At 40.7% G+C, this 18,163-nt stretch overlaps 1 protein-coding gene across 4 annotated transcripts in view; it reads left to right on the top strand.

The window, feature by feature from the left end:
- Positions 1–18,163, top strand: part of Akap6 (A-kinase anchoring protein 6) — a 399,217-nt gene that overhangs the window by 315,189 nt on the left and 65,865 nt on the right. For all 4 annotated transcript variants that reach the window (XM_041658789.1, XM_041658788.1, XM_041658791.1 and 1 more), the window contains exons 11-12: positions 10,330–10,476; positions 13,394–13,615. In XM_041658789.1, coding sequence (XP_041514723.1) covers positions 10,330–10,476; positions 13,394–13,615 — 369 coding nt within the window. The remainder of the gene's footprint in view (positions 1–10,329; positions 10,477–13,393; positions 13,616–18,163) is intronic.

Raw genomic sequence — 18,163 nt, 5'->3', positions numbered from 1 at the left:
GACAGGGCGAACGGAAGATGGCTGTACTAGTTTGGATTCATTTGCTCTTTCTTTACCCTCCTCAGACTTCCTTTCCATATGGTTGTGTTTCTTCCCCACTGCCCTCCCAGGTTTGCTTCCATTGCAGCCTGATATTTTCAATCCTCTTCCAACAAGGGGCAATTTCTTATTTGGCAGTTTGGGTCTTGGCTTTTCTTGTGCCCAGAGTGATGTGATAGTTACGCAGATCTCATGAGTGCCGGTATAGATGAACTCAAGTTTCTAAAACAGAGGAATCTGAGATTCAGTCTGCACGCCAACCTTCTTCGCTCAGCCCCACCCAGCTTCTCAACCAGCTGGACTTCTGCTCTTAACCTAGACTTCTGATGGCCCCAAAGTCACCTCCTGCTGTCTATGCCATATCTCTTTAGGCTTCAGACTTGGACCTCCAGTGTAACCTTTATAGATCTGATGCAACAACTTATTTTCCATGTAAAAGGTCCTCAATGCTGTTTGCAGCGAGTCCGTCTTTTCTGCCCTGAGCTCTCATTCCACTCCACCCGCAATGACCCATTGCTCTTTCAGAGGCTTTCCACTGGGGAGGCTCAGATCTTCTCACTTCCTTTAGATGTCTCCCTTGGGTATTCAATACAGTGGCCCAGTCTTTGTCTCAGTCCAGCCCCAAATGGTTATTTGTTTGTTTTTAGTATTGAACCTGAAGGCAAGTGAAAGCCTTGTCCATTCCATTCCAACCAAGTTTTAGTCTCTGTCTTTTGGTGAGGCTAAGGTGGAATGAAGGGTGGCTAATAGCTCTGTCATGCCCGACAGTTGTCATTTCTCCTCAGATTTAATTCATCATGCCAGCATCTTTATTCCTTTCAGAGTCTAATATTCTCTTCTGAAACAGACAGCACGAAGTGGCCCCCGTGGGTTCAGATCCAAGACCCAGACATAGTTTGGTGTGTATATTAAAAGTTTCGATGTAACATACAAATTATGAGATTTTTTTTTTACATAAACAGATGTACTCCTGGCCTCACTTAAAACAACAGACTTAATGGTCCCTAAGCCATATTGAAGCCACATTTCCACGTGGGGGTAGTTGGCATAGCGTTAGGATGGGGCAGATGCTAGCGTATCCACCACAGAGCACACTACCCTGTCCCATCTTCTGCTGCTGGGATCAGATTCTAGTAATAATCACACTTGTGGATTGTTTCGCTTTCAGTAGGAGACACAACTCTCTTTCACCACAATACTAGGAGCCGTTGGAACATGAACGAGAGAAGGAGCTGGACTCTGACCCTACTCCTGACACTCCCTTCCAGGCAGCAGGGTCTGAGAGCCAGCCATGGGTAGCTTGTGATAGCCGGATAGAAATTCATGAATTTAGCCAACAGTAATAACTATTGGTCACTCAGGATCTACCCCAATGGGTATATTTATACTAGAGAGACCAACAGACGCATAAATCAGTACTGTCTGTTCTTTGAGAATCCATTAATTAGCTTTTAATACCCATAGGTGTTTGACTGTATGATCTCTGAGTTAAATTGTTTATTATCAGTTAATAAGATCAGTATGATCTGGCAAACTGATCAATATGTCCTTATTAACGTTTTCCTTGTTTATGTTGCTAAAATATTGAAGACGACTGGACAGAGCAAGAGGGTAGCCACCGTGATCTTCACAGCCCGTATTCCACAGGCTCTTTGCCAAGCCCCCTACCTTGGTGCTTCTAAGCGCCCGGATCCATCTACCCACTTCGCACCAATGAAAACCTAGTGGAAGTACATCTATCTAATCCGTGAATTCACCTCCTTGCTGTAGGGATTGAAGTCATTAGATTCCGGGTGTTTGTTGCTAGAAATGTAATCATGTTTAAAATCTGGCTGGCACTGTGGTGAAGAACTGGCTGGGGTTGCTACAAACTTGCATTGAGAAAGTCAAAGGAGCAAACTTCTACACAAGCTGACAATTAAGATTCCCATAGACACAGTGAGCTGGCTCCTGTAGGGGGATCAGAGCCAAAGCCTTTCTGAGCACTCCCAGCAGACAAAATTCGAATATAGTCAAATCAGAACTAAATGCATCAGCTGAAACTGGAGTTTGGCTTATCAAATCCAGATCAAAAGCACGCAATAGAAAGCATGTTGGATATTTCTTCCTTAAATTCCTCTATTTTTTATTATTGGCACTGGAGGAGAAAAAGGAAAAAAAAAAAACCACATTAAAACCTCCTGACTGAATTACTGTCCTAAACCAATAGATCCACGGGGCTTGTTTAGCTAAAAGCCACAACAGACTTTGTAATGCAATGATGTAATCTTGGCTTTGTGTCATTTATATTCAACCTAAAAAAAATTTTTTTTTCCTGAATAGACAGGCTGACAACAATATTGTTCAGTGTGGGTTTTTATTTGGATTCTTTCCAAATGGTTCACATGCCTTCACGGCAACACATCATGCTGCTTACACCCCCCCCCCCGAATTCTAAAGTTTCCCCCTTTTCCTAGCTTTCTATTTTTCTTTTAATGTCTCAGTTATGTTTGTAAAACTAACCAGCTCCACCACAAAATTAGGATGTATCTTGCAGAGAGCATGCATTTTAGTTTTTGCATATTTTTCCGGAGGTCATGTCAAGGTTAGTTTGAATTCCATCCTACATTAAGGCTTCTTTCACAGCTATTTAGCTCGGCAGCCTACTCCCCGCTGGGGTCTGCCCCTTGGGCACGTCAAAGCTTCAGGCCTGACAAATCACACACAGATGAAACTGTACAGGTTTTTTAAACAGTTTGATCGGTAACTTTTTTTTTTCTTTCTTTTTCGCCATCCTTCATAGTAAGACTCTTTCTCCCTTTGAATTAGCATTTCAGGAGCGGAGGGTTTCTGTTTGAGACGGTTCGCTTGTGCATGAGAGTTGTCAAACTAGCAGTGGCACTTAGTACAGTAAGATGTACTAATAGCCTCTTTTCTGGTCACCAAGGCTGCGGACGTACAGGCAAGCTCTTAACTAGCAAGACTATAATTGTGTTACCAAAACCTACTTGTGGTGGGAAGGTTATTGTTGGAATATCACAGATTTCTTTGAGATCAGAAAATAAAAATATATCCAGTTTATAACCTGTTAGGAGTTGCGCCTAGAGATGTCTCTCAATTGGTTCCTATTGTGGGCTGGTCATTATTTTAGCAAATTGTGAAAGCTGGGGTACACCTCCCATTCCTGTTTAGTTGACGAACTTAAAGTGCTTGTCTGATAAGAAGTGTTTCAGCAAACAGTGTCTCCTCTACCCCTGAAGTAGATGACAAATTTAGAAAATCAGCGTACTGTCCGTATTTGTAGGAGTTGAAAAATATTGACCACAAAATTGCTAAATCAGCTGAGGAAATGGCGTGCTGACTGAGGCAGCCTTCCTGGCAGTGCCAAGTGGACAGGGCAGGTTCTGTACTTTCCCATTCCCACGGCAGAATGAATGGAGTTTGTTTGGTTTTTGTTTTTAATAACTGTATAGGCATTTCATTACATTTTTCACTTAGGACAGATAGACACCACCTGAAGGTTTTTAGCTGTAGATGAAGCTGAACACTGACCCAGAAGAGGGGGGAGCCATATTTAACTGCTGCTCAGCGGGAAAAGTACCCAGTGAAGGTCCTATGAAAGGTTGCCTGGTTGAAACTAATTAAAGACACGTCTAAATAAGAAAAGAAAGGAGGAAAGGGATCAAAGGAATTCTATTAGGTGTCACCAGGCCGTTTGGGGGGCATTTTCTTTCATTTTTATAATTTTATTCTAGGAAAGCACTAACTCCCGAAAATGTCCCCTCCTGCCCGAGTGCCGTTATTTCTGCCGTGGCTCCACGTCAACAGGCAAACGTGTTGCAGAAACCATCTCCGCGCTGGCGCGCTAGCAACATCCGTGGTGAAAAGAGGGGCTTGTGCTTTTCACGCGGTGCGTTTCAGCCTTCAATTAATGTGAAAGCACCACAGTGCCGTGCAACTTCTCCTGCCTAGTGGTGCGCCATTTATCATTGCGGTTTTACATTGACCTTGACACCCACTTCATTAGAATAAAGATTGTCTACCATTTAGGTTACATTGTTCCTCTGCAGAGAGACCCCATGCAAATTTCTGTTCGGATAGAAGCGCTGCGAGGCTGTCAGAGGTCATCTGCATTAAATGATTGCAGCTATTTTCCAACCGCTTCTTTTCATTCGACTCAATTCAGGCTCGGAGGATCAATCAACTTCTCTGCCTGGAACAGTAGGACTGCTGGGAATATAACTGTTTTTGGTAGTAGTGGATATGCCCTAAACAGTGTTAAATATTTAATATAAACTCATTAAAGGCCAGGCAAAGGCTCCAGAAAGATACCATATTTGTAGAAATATCATAGGGGACAGAAAACCCACTTGAAAAATAAATAGAATAATAATTATCAGTTTTTATAATTTCAGAAGGTGTGATCACAATATTTCTTAGGCTCAGTGACTTCTTTCCTATAGGTTTTTTTTTTTCACCCTTGATTTGGGTTAGAGAGAGGGGAAGTTGGGAGACCTGATATTCTTATTCAGAATTTTCCATAAGATTTCATTTATTGGTGCTTCTATCTTTACTCAGTAACAATAAATTCTGTCCTGACTATATTTGTTTTAAAACACATAGATATTCCTTATGTAAAAGAAAAAATGATTGGAGAAGTAAGTTGCCTGGTCTCCCACTTAAGTTTCCTGAGTGATATAATTGGAATTAAATTATTAATGGGAGATACTTTTAAAAAGATTGTTTTATGATCTTCTATTAGGGAATTTGCAATTCATTTTAATATTTGTAGTTTGATTTATATTAAAGATAATGCAATCTATGTTCAATTAACAATACATGGCCAATGTAATGTGATTTCCAGATCATGCAAATGGAATAAGCTGGAAGGTGGGGGGGAGGCTCAGTTCTTAACCTCAGATGTAATTTGCTGTGCGAGTTCTGGCAATTTTAAATGACATTGCACTTTTTAATTTTTCCAAAGGCTCAGCAGCAAATTTATCCCAATCAAGAAAACCTATTATTAATTTACAAGGACAATTGTAGGAGTCTTTATAATTTCTTTGTGCAATTATTCGCCATAAATTCCAACGGTAAGATACAAACAGTTTGCAAGAAGTAGCCACTATTACTCATCTTGCGCCTGGACTCTCTTCTTGAATCTTGAACATCCTCTCTAAGTGTTGGTGGTGCTGGCCCCTTGTGAAGCATCATAGACTTTGTGAGATGCTGGATGCTGGCAGTCTAAAAGAGGGCAGCCCAAGAGCTGCTGCAGAAGCAGCATTGGCCTCTACCAATACAGCTGAGCTGTGGACCTGGTCTTTCCTAAGAAAGATTCTTTGTTCACCAGTGAATAGCATTAGGCATGGACTAGCTGAGGGGCCACAATGAAGTCTCAAATGAGGAGGGCAAACACTAGCTAGAGAATCCAATGTGAGAGTCACAGACATGTCCTTGCATTTGTGTGCAAAATACGTATTTTTTACATATTATTTTGTAGTCGTTTGGGCTGGGTGTGTTCCTTGCATACACTTTCTTATTGATAAACTAAGATATATTTTGCCATTTTCTTGTGTTTTCCTTTTCTGCCTGTTGTAGGGTAGGGGAGATAATCACGACAAATCTATAGGCATTTGAGATATTAATTTGTATGGGTAAAGATTCAAATGTGTTGTTTTTATAACTAGATAATTGTCCCTGTCTTAACTCTTCGTAACGTAAAGTCAGCTGATGCCCAGTTAAGAACGACACACTGCATGGCCCTCAGACCCCAAGGACTCAGAATTGGACAGCCATATTCTTTAATCAGAAAATTGTTTGCTTTAATTCTTGTGTTTCTTGTGGCCAAAGCTTCACTCTCGGTTTAGCAATGTCTGGTCCCTTTTCAGCGTGAGCACCAGAAGCACCACACAAAAGTCTTACAAAGAATGTCTTAATCTCTCTGTGTGCTTTTAGGGCATTATTTTGAATTCCATCATGCTGCCTTTTTTTCTCCCCTCTTCTGAAGTTTTATTACAACAGCAGAATTCCCAGGGAGCTTTGGGGGCAAGGTTCACATAAAGTAGCCCTGAAGTTTTGCTAGGTGGAAGCCATTTACACCCCCCTCCCCCCCCCAGTCCGAACCATCTTTTGGCGATCTTTCTCTTTCAAAAAGATTCGCCGGGTAGAGTCTTTTACAGCATTAGCTGTATCTGGCTTATTTTTATTATTATTTTTTATTTACTAGACATTGAGTATCTACTCCCTTTCAGGATGCTTTCTTTCTCTGACCTCACCGTGACAAGGCATCTTGTTCTTTAACATTGAGGGAGGCAGAAAAATGCTTGAGTTTCTCAATGTGTGCCTTCTATACCAGTTCAAAATGGCTTATTCTTCTGGTTTCCATGGTGACAATTAACACTGTTTCAAGGCATTGTTCCACTCTCCATTTGGGCAGAATTTTCGGTGTGATTTTTAACAAAAAAAAAGAAAAAAGAAAAAAAAGATAGAGACAAAAAGAAAAGGAAAATGAAAAAAGAAAAAAAAAGAAAAAAAGAAGAAAGGAAAAGGGGTAAAGATCTTGGGGGGTGAGGGGGAAGCCTGGCATGAGCGTCAAAAAAAGTTATCTCAATCAAGTCTGTATTTGTTACTAGATGTATTTATTTCATAAATCCCTGGTTTTACTGGCTTTGTTTTATAATTTAGCTTCAGCATTTGTGCTTCTAAAATATAAACTGTAAATCAGAATTTCAGTTTTAGTTCTTAGTTAAGACAATGGACTAGTAGTAACTGTGTATTTTCTTTAACTTTTCCTTTATACCTGAAGAAATAGCTTCCAGGGCACTAGTAGCCTGTGTCTTTAATGTAGATCATTCACAAATCTATTAAGAGGATTCATTAGCCCAAATTGAATTGGCCAAGCAAATACACTTAATAATGTAAATATGCTCTTTGAATGAAGTATATTTTATTTTTGACTAGACAGTGAGGCCCACAGCAGGTGCTGTGGGAAGTCAAATACTGGCTGCTTATTTACCTCAGCACTCAAGAAAAGCCAGCTGACTTGAACGTTGCTAATCTCGTTTTTGGCTATTGAAAACTGGTCTGTATGATAGCACCCCCCAGACTATGGGACTTAATGGGGCAACTTCTGTTCTTTCACTGCTGTGGGTGAAATGAATATGAAGATTAAATTATCGTTTCACCACAGGATAGAGTAGCCCACTTGATAGGGGAGCAAGAGTAGATAGAGCTGATGGTTGGTTCTCCCCATCTAATGCTTCTGAAAAGATGCTAGCGAGAGAAGAGCAAATGTATCGAGGAGGAAACAAAAAGACAACGCTCCTAGAGTCTTTATGTACACAGCCTCGAGGCCTTCAATCAGAGTCAACCTTCCCAGCATCTCAGAACCCAAATACTTTCACCTTAAATTACAGGACATTCCAGTGCTCTCCATTCATTCCCAGGTCAATATATCTAACAATTAGCTGGGTTATCTTAGCTTTTCTGGTTTGAAGGCATTGCCTATTGATCACTTTTCCATCGGCTGTTTATGCAGTAGACTACCCAGTGACAAGGAGAGCATGCATAATAACAAGGATTTTTAAATCTCGTAACCATTGCAGTAGCTTTTGCCATAACTACTCATACCACATTTCGTAGGAAAAAATTATTTCCTTATGTCTAAAATCATACTCATTACTTTCTTCGTATTTTCATTATCGCAAGGTTTTAATTTCCATGAGATGATCTAAACTGCCCCCAGTTCTTAGTAACTTGTGTTGGAAGAGATATTCAAAGCTGGAAAAGACGGAGGGTGGATTTGCCACAAGAAAAGTCAATCAACAGTAGAGGCCACTCCCAGAAGGCGCCACTGGAAGACTCTCTCTGTTGATGAATACACATGACATAAGGGAAGATTTGAATAATAGTCCTCTGCCTGGCTGAAATAAGCACCCTCCCCCCCCCGCCACATTCTGTCAGTCTTACCTAATTAGTTATGTAAATCTTACATGGGAATCTGATTGCATAAAGCCTCTCCACCAGTCATCACTCTGACAAATAACATACCACGGAGGTTTCTGGAATACTTGTTGAGTGTTGAGTTGAGAAGACCCGAGTGGACAGTGTGTTCTCTGTAATGGCGTGACATGATCCTAGTAATTGTCCACAGTTAGACATGCAATCAGAATTCCCCAGGTTTCGCAGTCCAGATTCAGAAAGCCTTTTCCAGCAACCCTTGATTTTCCCCAATATGCATATTCATGTAATTTCGGGTACTCTGACACCCTGATCAACATTCATTAATAGTATAAAATGCTTTAAATCACCTCACTGAAAACATTTTGTTCTTTGATCCACGAACGCCTAACATTTGGAGAAGTTTACAAAATACAAATGATGTGCGTGTTTAGTGCAAAGGGAAGGTTCAAACATATGCATACGAATGCTGAAGATCTGGCACAGGAAATGGTGATCACATCTTTTCATTCAAACTAACTCCAGTCCTAGTTTAGTGGAGTTTTACACAAGGTGTTTTCTTTCTTTTCTTTTCTTTTTTTATAAAGAAAAACATTTAATTGGAATGGCTCACTTACAGCTTCATAGATTCAGTTCATTATCGTCATGGCCAGGAGCATGGTGGCATGTATGTAGATATGATACTGAAAAACTAGCTGAGGCAGGCAACAGGAAGTTGACTGAGACACTGGGCAGTACCCTGAGCATAGGAAACCTCAATACCTGCTCCCACAATGACACATTTTCTCAAGGCCATACCCACTCCAACAAAGCCACATCTCCTAATAGTGCTGCTCCCTATGAGATTATGGGGGGGTCAATTTCATTCAAATTACCACCCCTAGAAATTTATTCATTTGTATATAACATTTTGTATGGCTTTAGTTTTTGCTGGATATTAATTTTACCATTCAGTAGCCTGGAATTTGTCAAACCTGTTCATGTGTATCTTGTTTATTTTATTATAATGTAAGGCTACCTGCCTCTACCTACTACACAAAGTGTTTTCGAGGGCACTAAAAACCATCCGAGTGCTTGGAAGTGTTGTGAACCTGAAGACTGACAATGTCTTGCCCACACAGACATTGTCCTTGTTAGGTATAATGATAGGGTTTCTGTTGGGCCAGCCATGCTCACGGAGGGGAAAGGAGCAAGGCTACCATGGGGCTCGCCCACCTGACATCATTGTTTCAAAGAAAGGCATTTTTTGGAAATAGGCATTAAATTGTAAAATACATTTAATATTTTCCCCACAACCTAATTGTTGCACTCAAGTATATTTTGATGCACACCTCTCCACACATACACATGACAGCTATCTACAGCTATTCATAAGGTGTTCTGACCATGAACTTTTCCAAATACAGGTATTTGAAGAACACCACCATGAAACTCTTTCGCCATTGTCTCCAGGGAACATCTCTTAAGAGACTCACTTGGCAGTTAGAATATAGTGTAAATTGGTGGGACCAGGAAGGCTCAGGAATCAGCTGAGAAGCTCAGGGCAGTTGATGGTAATCAATAAGCAATTGTGGATCCATAGCTGTCCCAAGGATCTAGCGTGCCTGCTCCCTCTTTATGTGGGCCCTTTCTCTTAAGCTCTCACAGAGCTGTTAAATAACAGAAAAGCAAAATGTTAATTGAGACTTTGGGGACCATAAAGGAAATAAACCACATAATCCTTAAATATAATATTTTTCTTTCAAAGATCATTTTATTTATTTATTTTTGTACACAAAGTCTAAATGTATCAGAGACGAAGCACCGTTTCTTACCTTCATAACTCACAGACAAAGATAACAAAGATATGCATTGTTTGTGGCACACACATTTCCCTCTATCAATTACCTTCATTTAAAGAACACCTCTCCTTGGAGAAGAAAGGGTCACGTCCCAGTCAAGTGATTGATATACGTGTTTCATGAAGAAAAACAACACTTTGAGCTTCTCCAAGAGAGATCTGCTGAGAGTCCAGTGAGAGGGGTAGCTCTGGCAAACCCTCCCAGGCTAGGCATTTTCTGATTTACTGTATTTTAAGTAAATAACGTAAAATGTGTGTGAAAACTTAGTTTACAAAGACAAAAACCTTGGAAGCCAACAACACAGCAAGAAGTGTCCGTGGGGCCTGTGTGGCAATGTTTGGAGTGTCTTCAGCCGCATTACTGCCTCACCCAAGGTGAGGAGGTTCAGCCTCCCAGTAAATCTTCTTGAAAACAAAGCCTTATATCCCCCTAAAGCGGCATAACTTCTGCTCAAAGCCTTCCCTAAGAGCATCTCCGTCCCCTAATGGTTTTCCCTATGTTGTTGTTTCAGCGGTACAGCGTGGAAATGTCTATCCGGCACCCGAAAAAGACAGAGTTGCTGAGCAAGGTGGACGCCTTGAGGAAAGGCGGCGTCTCTCTACCAAATGATCTCCTGGAAAAAGTGGATTCAATTAATGAAAAATGGGAGCTGCTTGGGGTATTTGCATTTTTATTACTGTTTGTAGGTTATGTGTACATTTTTTTGTGTGGTGAAGTACTCTATCTGTCTGATTTCTAATTTGAGGCACAAATACCTCTCTCTTTCAATTCACTCCTTACATTTCAAACAAGCTACTCATGTTATTACAGAGAAAACATTGCTTTTCCTCTTATGTTTTTTTTTTAATTTTATTCTGAGTCTGTCTCCTCTCAGATTTTTAATAATTTTGGTTCTTTAATACATAAGAAAGTAAGTAAAATATGCCATGTATTGTGGGTATGCGGCAAGTCAACTCTAATACGCTATATTTGATGTACACTGGCTGTCATGCTCGGATGAATGCTAACAGAATTTGTCCTGAAAGTACATGGTAGAGACATTCGCTGTTTAATGGTTTGGTGTAGCCTTAAAGTGAATAGGGGAGTTGTCACTGTCGTTTTCAGGTCAGACGAAAGCTACCAAATCAAATGTGCATATTTAACCCAAATCTCAATTGCAGAATTAAATCAGTCTCCTTTTAGTGCCTCAATTTTCAGGGAATAATAATAATAATAATAATAGTAAAGTTTCATGTAGTTCCCAGTCAAAGAAATACAAGAATCTGGCAAAAAGGCAATATAGACATTCTGTCACCCAGAGGCCGCCCCGTCCTATGGTTGGGTCACAGCGGAGAGAGAAGTTAGCCTATAGTTGCTCATCAGCTTCTCTCCTAAATTGCCTTCTCTTCAAATCAAGGGTAACCAAAATTTGCCAATTACCTAAGTGATGAGTTATAATAGCTACTCTGGGTGGTGTCAGTTACAGAGCATAGTTTTTCAAGCCCTCTATTTTTCTGCCTCTTTAATTTTTTTTTAAAGAAATAATACTCTAGAAATATTTTGAATTAGGAGCTCTCCATGTGCCGTGATGACTTGGAGACATGCCAGTGTGCCGTTTATGCCATGCTTAATCTAAGTGATTAAAAATCTGCACATTTAAGCCCTAGTTTCTCATCTAAATTCTCTACACTCTACAGTTGTTCAAAGTAACTCACAAATGTTAAAAATTCTTGCTCTTGCTTATTATGACCTTGTCTTTTAATGATAATTAATGTTATTTGCTTTAAAATATGGAGGTTTAAATCAGCACCCACAAAATGCTACAGCACTCATTGCTCTCAGGAGAAATGTGATTACTCTATGATATTTTTCAAATGTTGTTTACAAAATAGAGAAGAATAGCAACTTTATTGGCTTCAGAGATAAAGTGATAGGCACTCGGCACTGCATTTAAATGTATCGTTCCTAATTTGATAGATAACAGTACTTCCTTAGAAAACTGTTTCAAGTGTGTCGTGAATATCAAGTCCTCACCCAAAATTTTGAAATTGTCCTTGCATTGAAGACAGAGTATTTAATTAGTCTCCGTGAGTCAGCTGTCACTCAGGCAGTTACCGTTTTGACAATATATCACTCAAACACCGTACAGTTTTGCAGTAATTTTGGGGAGAGTAGGCTGGAGAGATGGGTTTGATAAAGCCGGAGCCACACTGACACCAGTAGGCACCCCGCTTTAATTGGCATGATTACATTTTAATTGGCATGAAAAAAATTAAAGACAAGGATTTGAACTTCTAACAATAGTAAAATAGAGGGATATGGTTTTTAATATTTCTTTCATCTAAGGTGAACAGTGTGGAATGAAAATACATTGGAATGAAATGTCAGTGGTGCGTACAGTTTAATCTGTGAAATTTTGTCCCCTGTGCTGCATATTACGCTGTCTCAATTGCATATTAAACAACCCTATCAAGGCAGGCATTGGCAGCTGCTGCGCTGACACAAATTGTGAATTAAATGAAATTGATGTCCTCTGTCGTATATTTATGAAGACGGACCATTCTCTGAAGTATTCTGTTTATAAAGAATTTATGATTGCAAACTGTTCCAGAACAAAAAAGTGGCAATAAATTCCTTTTTGTGACCCTAGCCTCCAAGGGCATTGATTTCACCTCCTGCTGTTACTTTTGTTACGGCATAAAAACAATAGCTAAATCTGGATTCCACTGAGGACCTTCAAATTATCAATATTTGCACCATGAAAATGCAAGGGTGTTGCCACAAAAGGCGATTCTTCTGCCGTGAGCTCCTAAAGGTACTATTTCCAGAACACAGTGGAGCAGATGAATGTTTGTTGACTTAATTTTATTTGTGTTTTAAAGCGTATTTTTCTAGGTTTAATTTATCATTATAGATTAAATCCCATTGATTATGTAAAGAGTGTTTCTACCAAAGAGAAAGAAAAGAAAACCAGCTCGCAAGGCACCTCTATGCCACAGTGCTTAGTCTTCGTGAGCTCATTGATGGCACAGCCAATTGAGCATGGTTTTCACATAGCTATTAAATTATCTGCATCCAAAAAAGCAAAGCAAGAAGAACCATGGGGCTGAAGCACCCCAAGTCATGAGAAATTGGCGACAGCTGAACCACAGAATACCTCCTTAAGAGTGCTCTTTCATACTATTTGGGGAATTATACCTCACAGAAGAAAAAGAAAGGAACTTAATTCTCTGTACACTGATTCAGGCTTCTGTCTCTTGAACACTTTATGTAAGACCACTTTTCACTGTAGAACTTTGACCATGAGACTTCAGATGAATTTTTGTCCACGATGGTGGTGACTTGGACTGAATCCCTTTCCCGGGAAAGGGAAGTCTAAAGAATGAAGGTTCCTTGTGCTGCATCTGTTGATAGTGGGAATAATAAGCAAGCCCCGAAGGCGCCAGCAAGCGCATCAGAGCCGAATGTCAGACATGAGGTGGAAGGGGTCACTGTGCATGGTCTTGTGTTATCTCCCGCGATGTATTTTGGACTTGTCAGCTAACCTATTTTTATTTGGGTTCGTTTTTCTTCTTACTTTTAATCTGATGCATTAGAAAACCCTAAGAGAGAAGATCCAGGACCCGGTGGCAGGACAGAGTGCATCAGGCCCACGTGACCTGCTGTCTCCTGAGAGTGGAAGCCTGGTAAGGCAGCTGGAGGTCAGGATCAAAGAACTGAAGAGGTGGCTAAGAGATACAGAGCTTCTCATCTTCAATTCCTGTCTGAGACAAGAGAAGGAAGCAATGAGTGCCGAGAAACAACTCCAATACTTTAAGGTAATAATTAAAAAAGGAACAATCGAACTTGATAGAAAGCTTTCTTTATGAGAGAGGTGAAATATTTATCAAGCATGCAACGTGTTGTTCTCATGTGTCAGTATATGGGTAGACCCTTTAATGCTTCCTGGAATTTACCCGCTTCTTATGCTAACCTCTCTACGTGTCAAAGAGGAACATCAAGCATATCAAATACACACTGTATAGAGGGTGTCTCTGCCGGCTGTGTGTGTGTGCAAAGTCTGGTAGAAGAGGACTTGGATAAATTAAAAGCAGATCAGCAAACATGGAAGATTACTGGGAACTCTAAAAGATCTAAGTGTTCCATAAATAGCCTAACAGACTATACTACCATAAGTTGATATGGTAAAAGCACATGATTTAATTGATATCCATTAGTGCTAACAAAAGAAAACATAAATTTTACATATAAAAAAGTCAGCTATACACAGAAGAAAGAAAGAAAAGAGATCCCACATTATGGGTGTATTCCAATGCTGCTTATTCTTGAAACAGGATCGATATTGCTTATGTCCTACGGAGAAACACTCTCCAAGTTTATTTCTCTTCTTTATGTGGTATCAATTGGACTGAGGTTTAAAGAGTTTTAAAGCCGGGCAGTGGTGGTGCAGGCCTTTAATCCCAGTACTCAGGAGGCAGAGGCAGGTGGATCTCTGTGAGTTCAAGGCCAGCCTGGTTTACAAGAGCTAGTTCCAGGACAGGAACCAAAAGCTACGGAGAAACCCTGTCTCGAAAAATCAAAAAAAAAAAAAAAAAAAAAAGAGCTTTAAAAATATCTGTGTATGCGTGCGCACGCGTGTGTGTATTTATGGTTGCATGGTTCCCTCACATGCCATAGCTTGCATGTGGAGGTTAGAGGATGACTCCCAGCAGTTGGTTCTTTCCTTCCTTTTCATTGAGGAATTGAACTTGGTCTCAGGCTTGTGGCAAGCGCCTTGACCCACTGAACTATCTTGCCAGCTCATGGAATGCAATTTAACATTTGAATGCTTTACCTCATTGCCCAGAAGAGACCGACTGTACTTCCAGAACATGCCAGTGAAACAGTGACTATATGGGCTTGGACTGGTCAGTCCAAGGCTTTGGGGCTGTGGAAGGAATTAGTGTGCTGGATACCTTATAGCGTGGGAGACCTTAAAAAGGAAGAAAAGAACAACTATAAAGAAAAGAACATTCGGGATCCAGCAAATACTTCTTCTAAAGCCTTCTAGGGCCAGGTTTTATTGCCCCGATGACATCTAGCCATCTACGAAGTAACCACATTTTTCTCACCATACTCTGCTTTAACAAAAGACAGGGGACCCTCAAAGGCCTTTGCCCATAAACTGCCCATATCACACCTATACAAATTATTTTAATCAAATCATTCATCTTCGGCCCTTACACTGAGACATCCAGATGATCAGCTCATGCCACTCAAGCCCCCTACAGAGAGAAGGAGTCCTCAGGCTTGCGTGCCTCTATGTTGTTTGAAAATAGTAAACATCGTAGAGCATCTGGACTTCCGTTGTATCTGTATTGCAGCTTTAGTGAACTGGCTCGTGTCCCCAGCTTTGGGATTAGGTCATATTCCTGTCCCATTAATTGTTTGACATGGTCATGTTTCTTACATGATTCCTTGATCTCCCTTTCCATATAAAATGAGCTTTTAGTAGTGTTTATTTTGCAATTACATATATAAGTTATTTTTGCTTTATGTAGTGAGTGCATTCATGCAACACAGAAATCTCTTAACATTGTAAGCCCCAACATGGAGACAACAGCGAGTTTGCAATCACAAACATTTGTCAGACTTAGCCCCAGGTCTTCAACATTAATATCGCATGTGTTTGGAATCAGCTGTTTTGAAGAAAACGTGCTATCGTTACAGAGGGAAGCATCACGTTCGTTGTGGCTCTCGCGAGATCGTAGCTTTGATGTCTAGCTTTATGCAGGATCATTTTCAGCTAGGCCTAAGTGACAAATTCTCAACTAAGAGAGAAATTGGGGGGGTGGGGGAAAAAGCAGTATAGTGAGAATGAGAAGGAAAAGAGGAGGAGAGAGAAAAAGGAGAGAAAGGAAGTGGAGGTCAACACTAGGAGAACGACAGAGGACTTTTGGTCACTGGATGGTACCTAGCATCTAGTCTTTCACAGAAGCTAAGCTGCCCGCTCTAGATAGTAAGGCAAGGTCACTACATAGATTACCTCACTCAGCGTTTACTTAGTACCTAAAAATAGCAGAGAACTGTTATTTTAGTACAGCAGAGACCATCACGTTCTTTTCCCACTTTATTTCTCTTCTTCAAAGATGGATCTTGACAGTATTTTTAAGTGCCACTGTCCATTAAGTTATCTGTATTTATATTCCAGTCTTCTTAGTAATTTCAAAATTCTATAATAACAATGGGGAATTTCCTACCCTAAATAAAAGGTAAAAAAAAAATAGCCAACATGTAAGCCTAATCATGTGGCTCCTGTCCTTGCCCTGTCCCCTGCCCTGCTCCACTAAGGCAATCAGCCTCACAAGCCCAATATTCATTATCGGATGCTTCCTATAGCTAAATTGAATTCCTTAATGTTAGTTGCTCTTCATTTTATTACAAAGATATCCATGCTGTAAGCTACCCTTTAGGGCTTCCTGCTTCATTCACGATAGTAATGCAAAGATCCTTCACGATGTTGGCTGTGGCAATAATATACTTCCTTTGAAAACTCGGCTTCTCCACTCTGAATATGTAAATATATCTCATTTAATCCTAATAGCAGTGCTATGAATTAGCTGTGAGGGTCTTGACTTGGGTTCTATGAATCAGAGGCACAGGGAAGTTAAGTTTTGTGTGTCCAAGGTCATCTTTAATGAGTAGTAGATTATATTGGGATGCAGGACTGTCTGGCTCTAATGATCTCTGGATGGATGACTATGTGAAACTGATATTAACTGATATTTCCTAAGTAGCCTTCCATATCAGTTAAAGGAAAGACAGGGAAGAAGTACATTTTCTTGTTTCTCTAATGTCGATTAGTTAGTTGCTCTCTTCAGTTTTTCAGCCGAAAGCCGCAGCTTTAGCGATGGTAGGTGGATGAGATGTGCGTATATCAAGGTTGGGTCTCCATTTTTGTACGAGTGCTCTTTGCTGTGTGCTTTCTGCTAAGCTGAAACTCGCCAAGCCTTTGGAGACGGTGGAGCCCTGGTACATTTCCTTTTCGACTTTCTTCCCTTTCTGGTGCTAAGATGAAGCACACGTCTTGTGTGTGCTGGATGACGAGCTCCTGGCCTCCTAAACTGTGCTCCCAGCCCTGAAGCCGGCCCTTAGAAGCTTGAGCACACAGGTGAGGGAGATCTGGCAGAACGCCGTCTTGTTCTTGTTTTCTTTTAAAGAAAAAATTATACATGTCTGTTGGAGTAAATATATTTCATAGGCAAAGTTTTAATATTTATCAGCTATTTGCAAGTTATTCTCAGCACTTCTTATATAGTTAATCAAGTGTCCTGCACCTTACCAGACTCATTGGTAGACCAGAACCAAGAGTCTGTAATTTAGTATAAGAATGTAATTGAGTTTATGATGTCTCAAAAATCACAATTTGCAACAAGCACACAGAGAATCGACCTCTTGCTTGCCAGAGTCTAAAGAAAACCTAAAACAGCGGAGGTCAGGGAGGGAGGAAGACTCTGCGTGGGACACTTGTACGGGCTGCATGCTCCGCATCGGCTGCAGGTGCCTGCATCTCCCACAGTCACTGAGGGTTTCCCCCCAGGCCTTAGCTCCACGCCCTGTTATTCTCTGAAACCACAAGGCTTTAATGCCGGAGCCTCCAGTGCATGATCCAGAAGACAGGAAGGAGATGCTGGATATGAAAGAGCAAGTCTGTCCCTTTGTAGACAGAACTGAATTTCCTATTCGACTTGATATGTGCTAAGGAAAGAGATCAGGATTTTAATGTTTCATGGGGAAAAAAAGAAAAGAGCAATTATGGAATTATTATTTTTTCTGTAAGGCAGTAATTGTGGTAGATGAGGGATTAGACACAGGAGAAATTCTGTACAATAAAGAGTCTAAACCCAGCAGAGGGCTGCCATGAAGGTGTGACTCCCAAGCCCTGGGATAGAAATGTGAAATTGTTGAGGACTGGGCACAGTTTAATAACAAATCAGGGGAGCTCATGTCAAGGACTTAATGAGGCCAACTGGCAAAGGGCCTTTATCGCCCAAGAGTGGAACTTCGATGCCATTGGCTAGATGGCACTGCCTTTTCACCATGACCCTTCAGAGAGAAAGGAATGTAATTACTTAATCACATGTTCCTTGTATCCCAAAACCAAATTAATTACTCTAAAGACTCTAAATTAGGATCAAATTGTCTATTACCAGCTAAAGAAACCCACAGCATCGGCCTAGGCCCAGATCCAGACTGGGAAGGGAAGTGAGAGTAGACCCTGCACAGAGCTGTCGTCCGGAAGGGGCAAGAACGGAGCAGACGTGGTAACCTGGGCATTTGATGCTGCACATGTGTGCAGCAACTTAGGCTTGGCCGAGTGTTTTCAT

Source organism: Microtus oregoni, unplaced genomic scaffold, assembly GCF_018167655.1.
Source record: "Microtus oregoni isolate MIOR12 unplaced genomic scaffold, Mior012 000009F_ref0000495, whole genome shotgun sequence".
NCBI lineage: Eukaryota > Metazoa > Chordata > Mammalia > Rodentia > Cricetidae > Microtus > Microtus oregoni.
The sequence above is the reverse complement of the archived record's forward strand: the minus strand, read 5'-3'. Positions and strand labels throughout refer to the sequence as shown.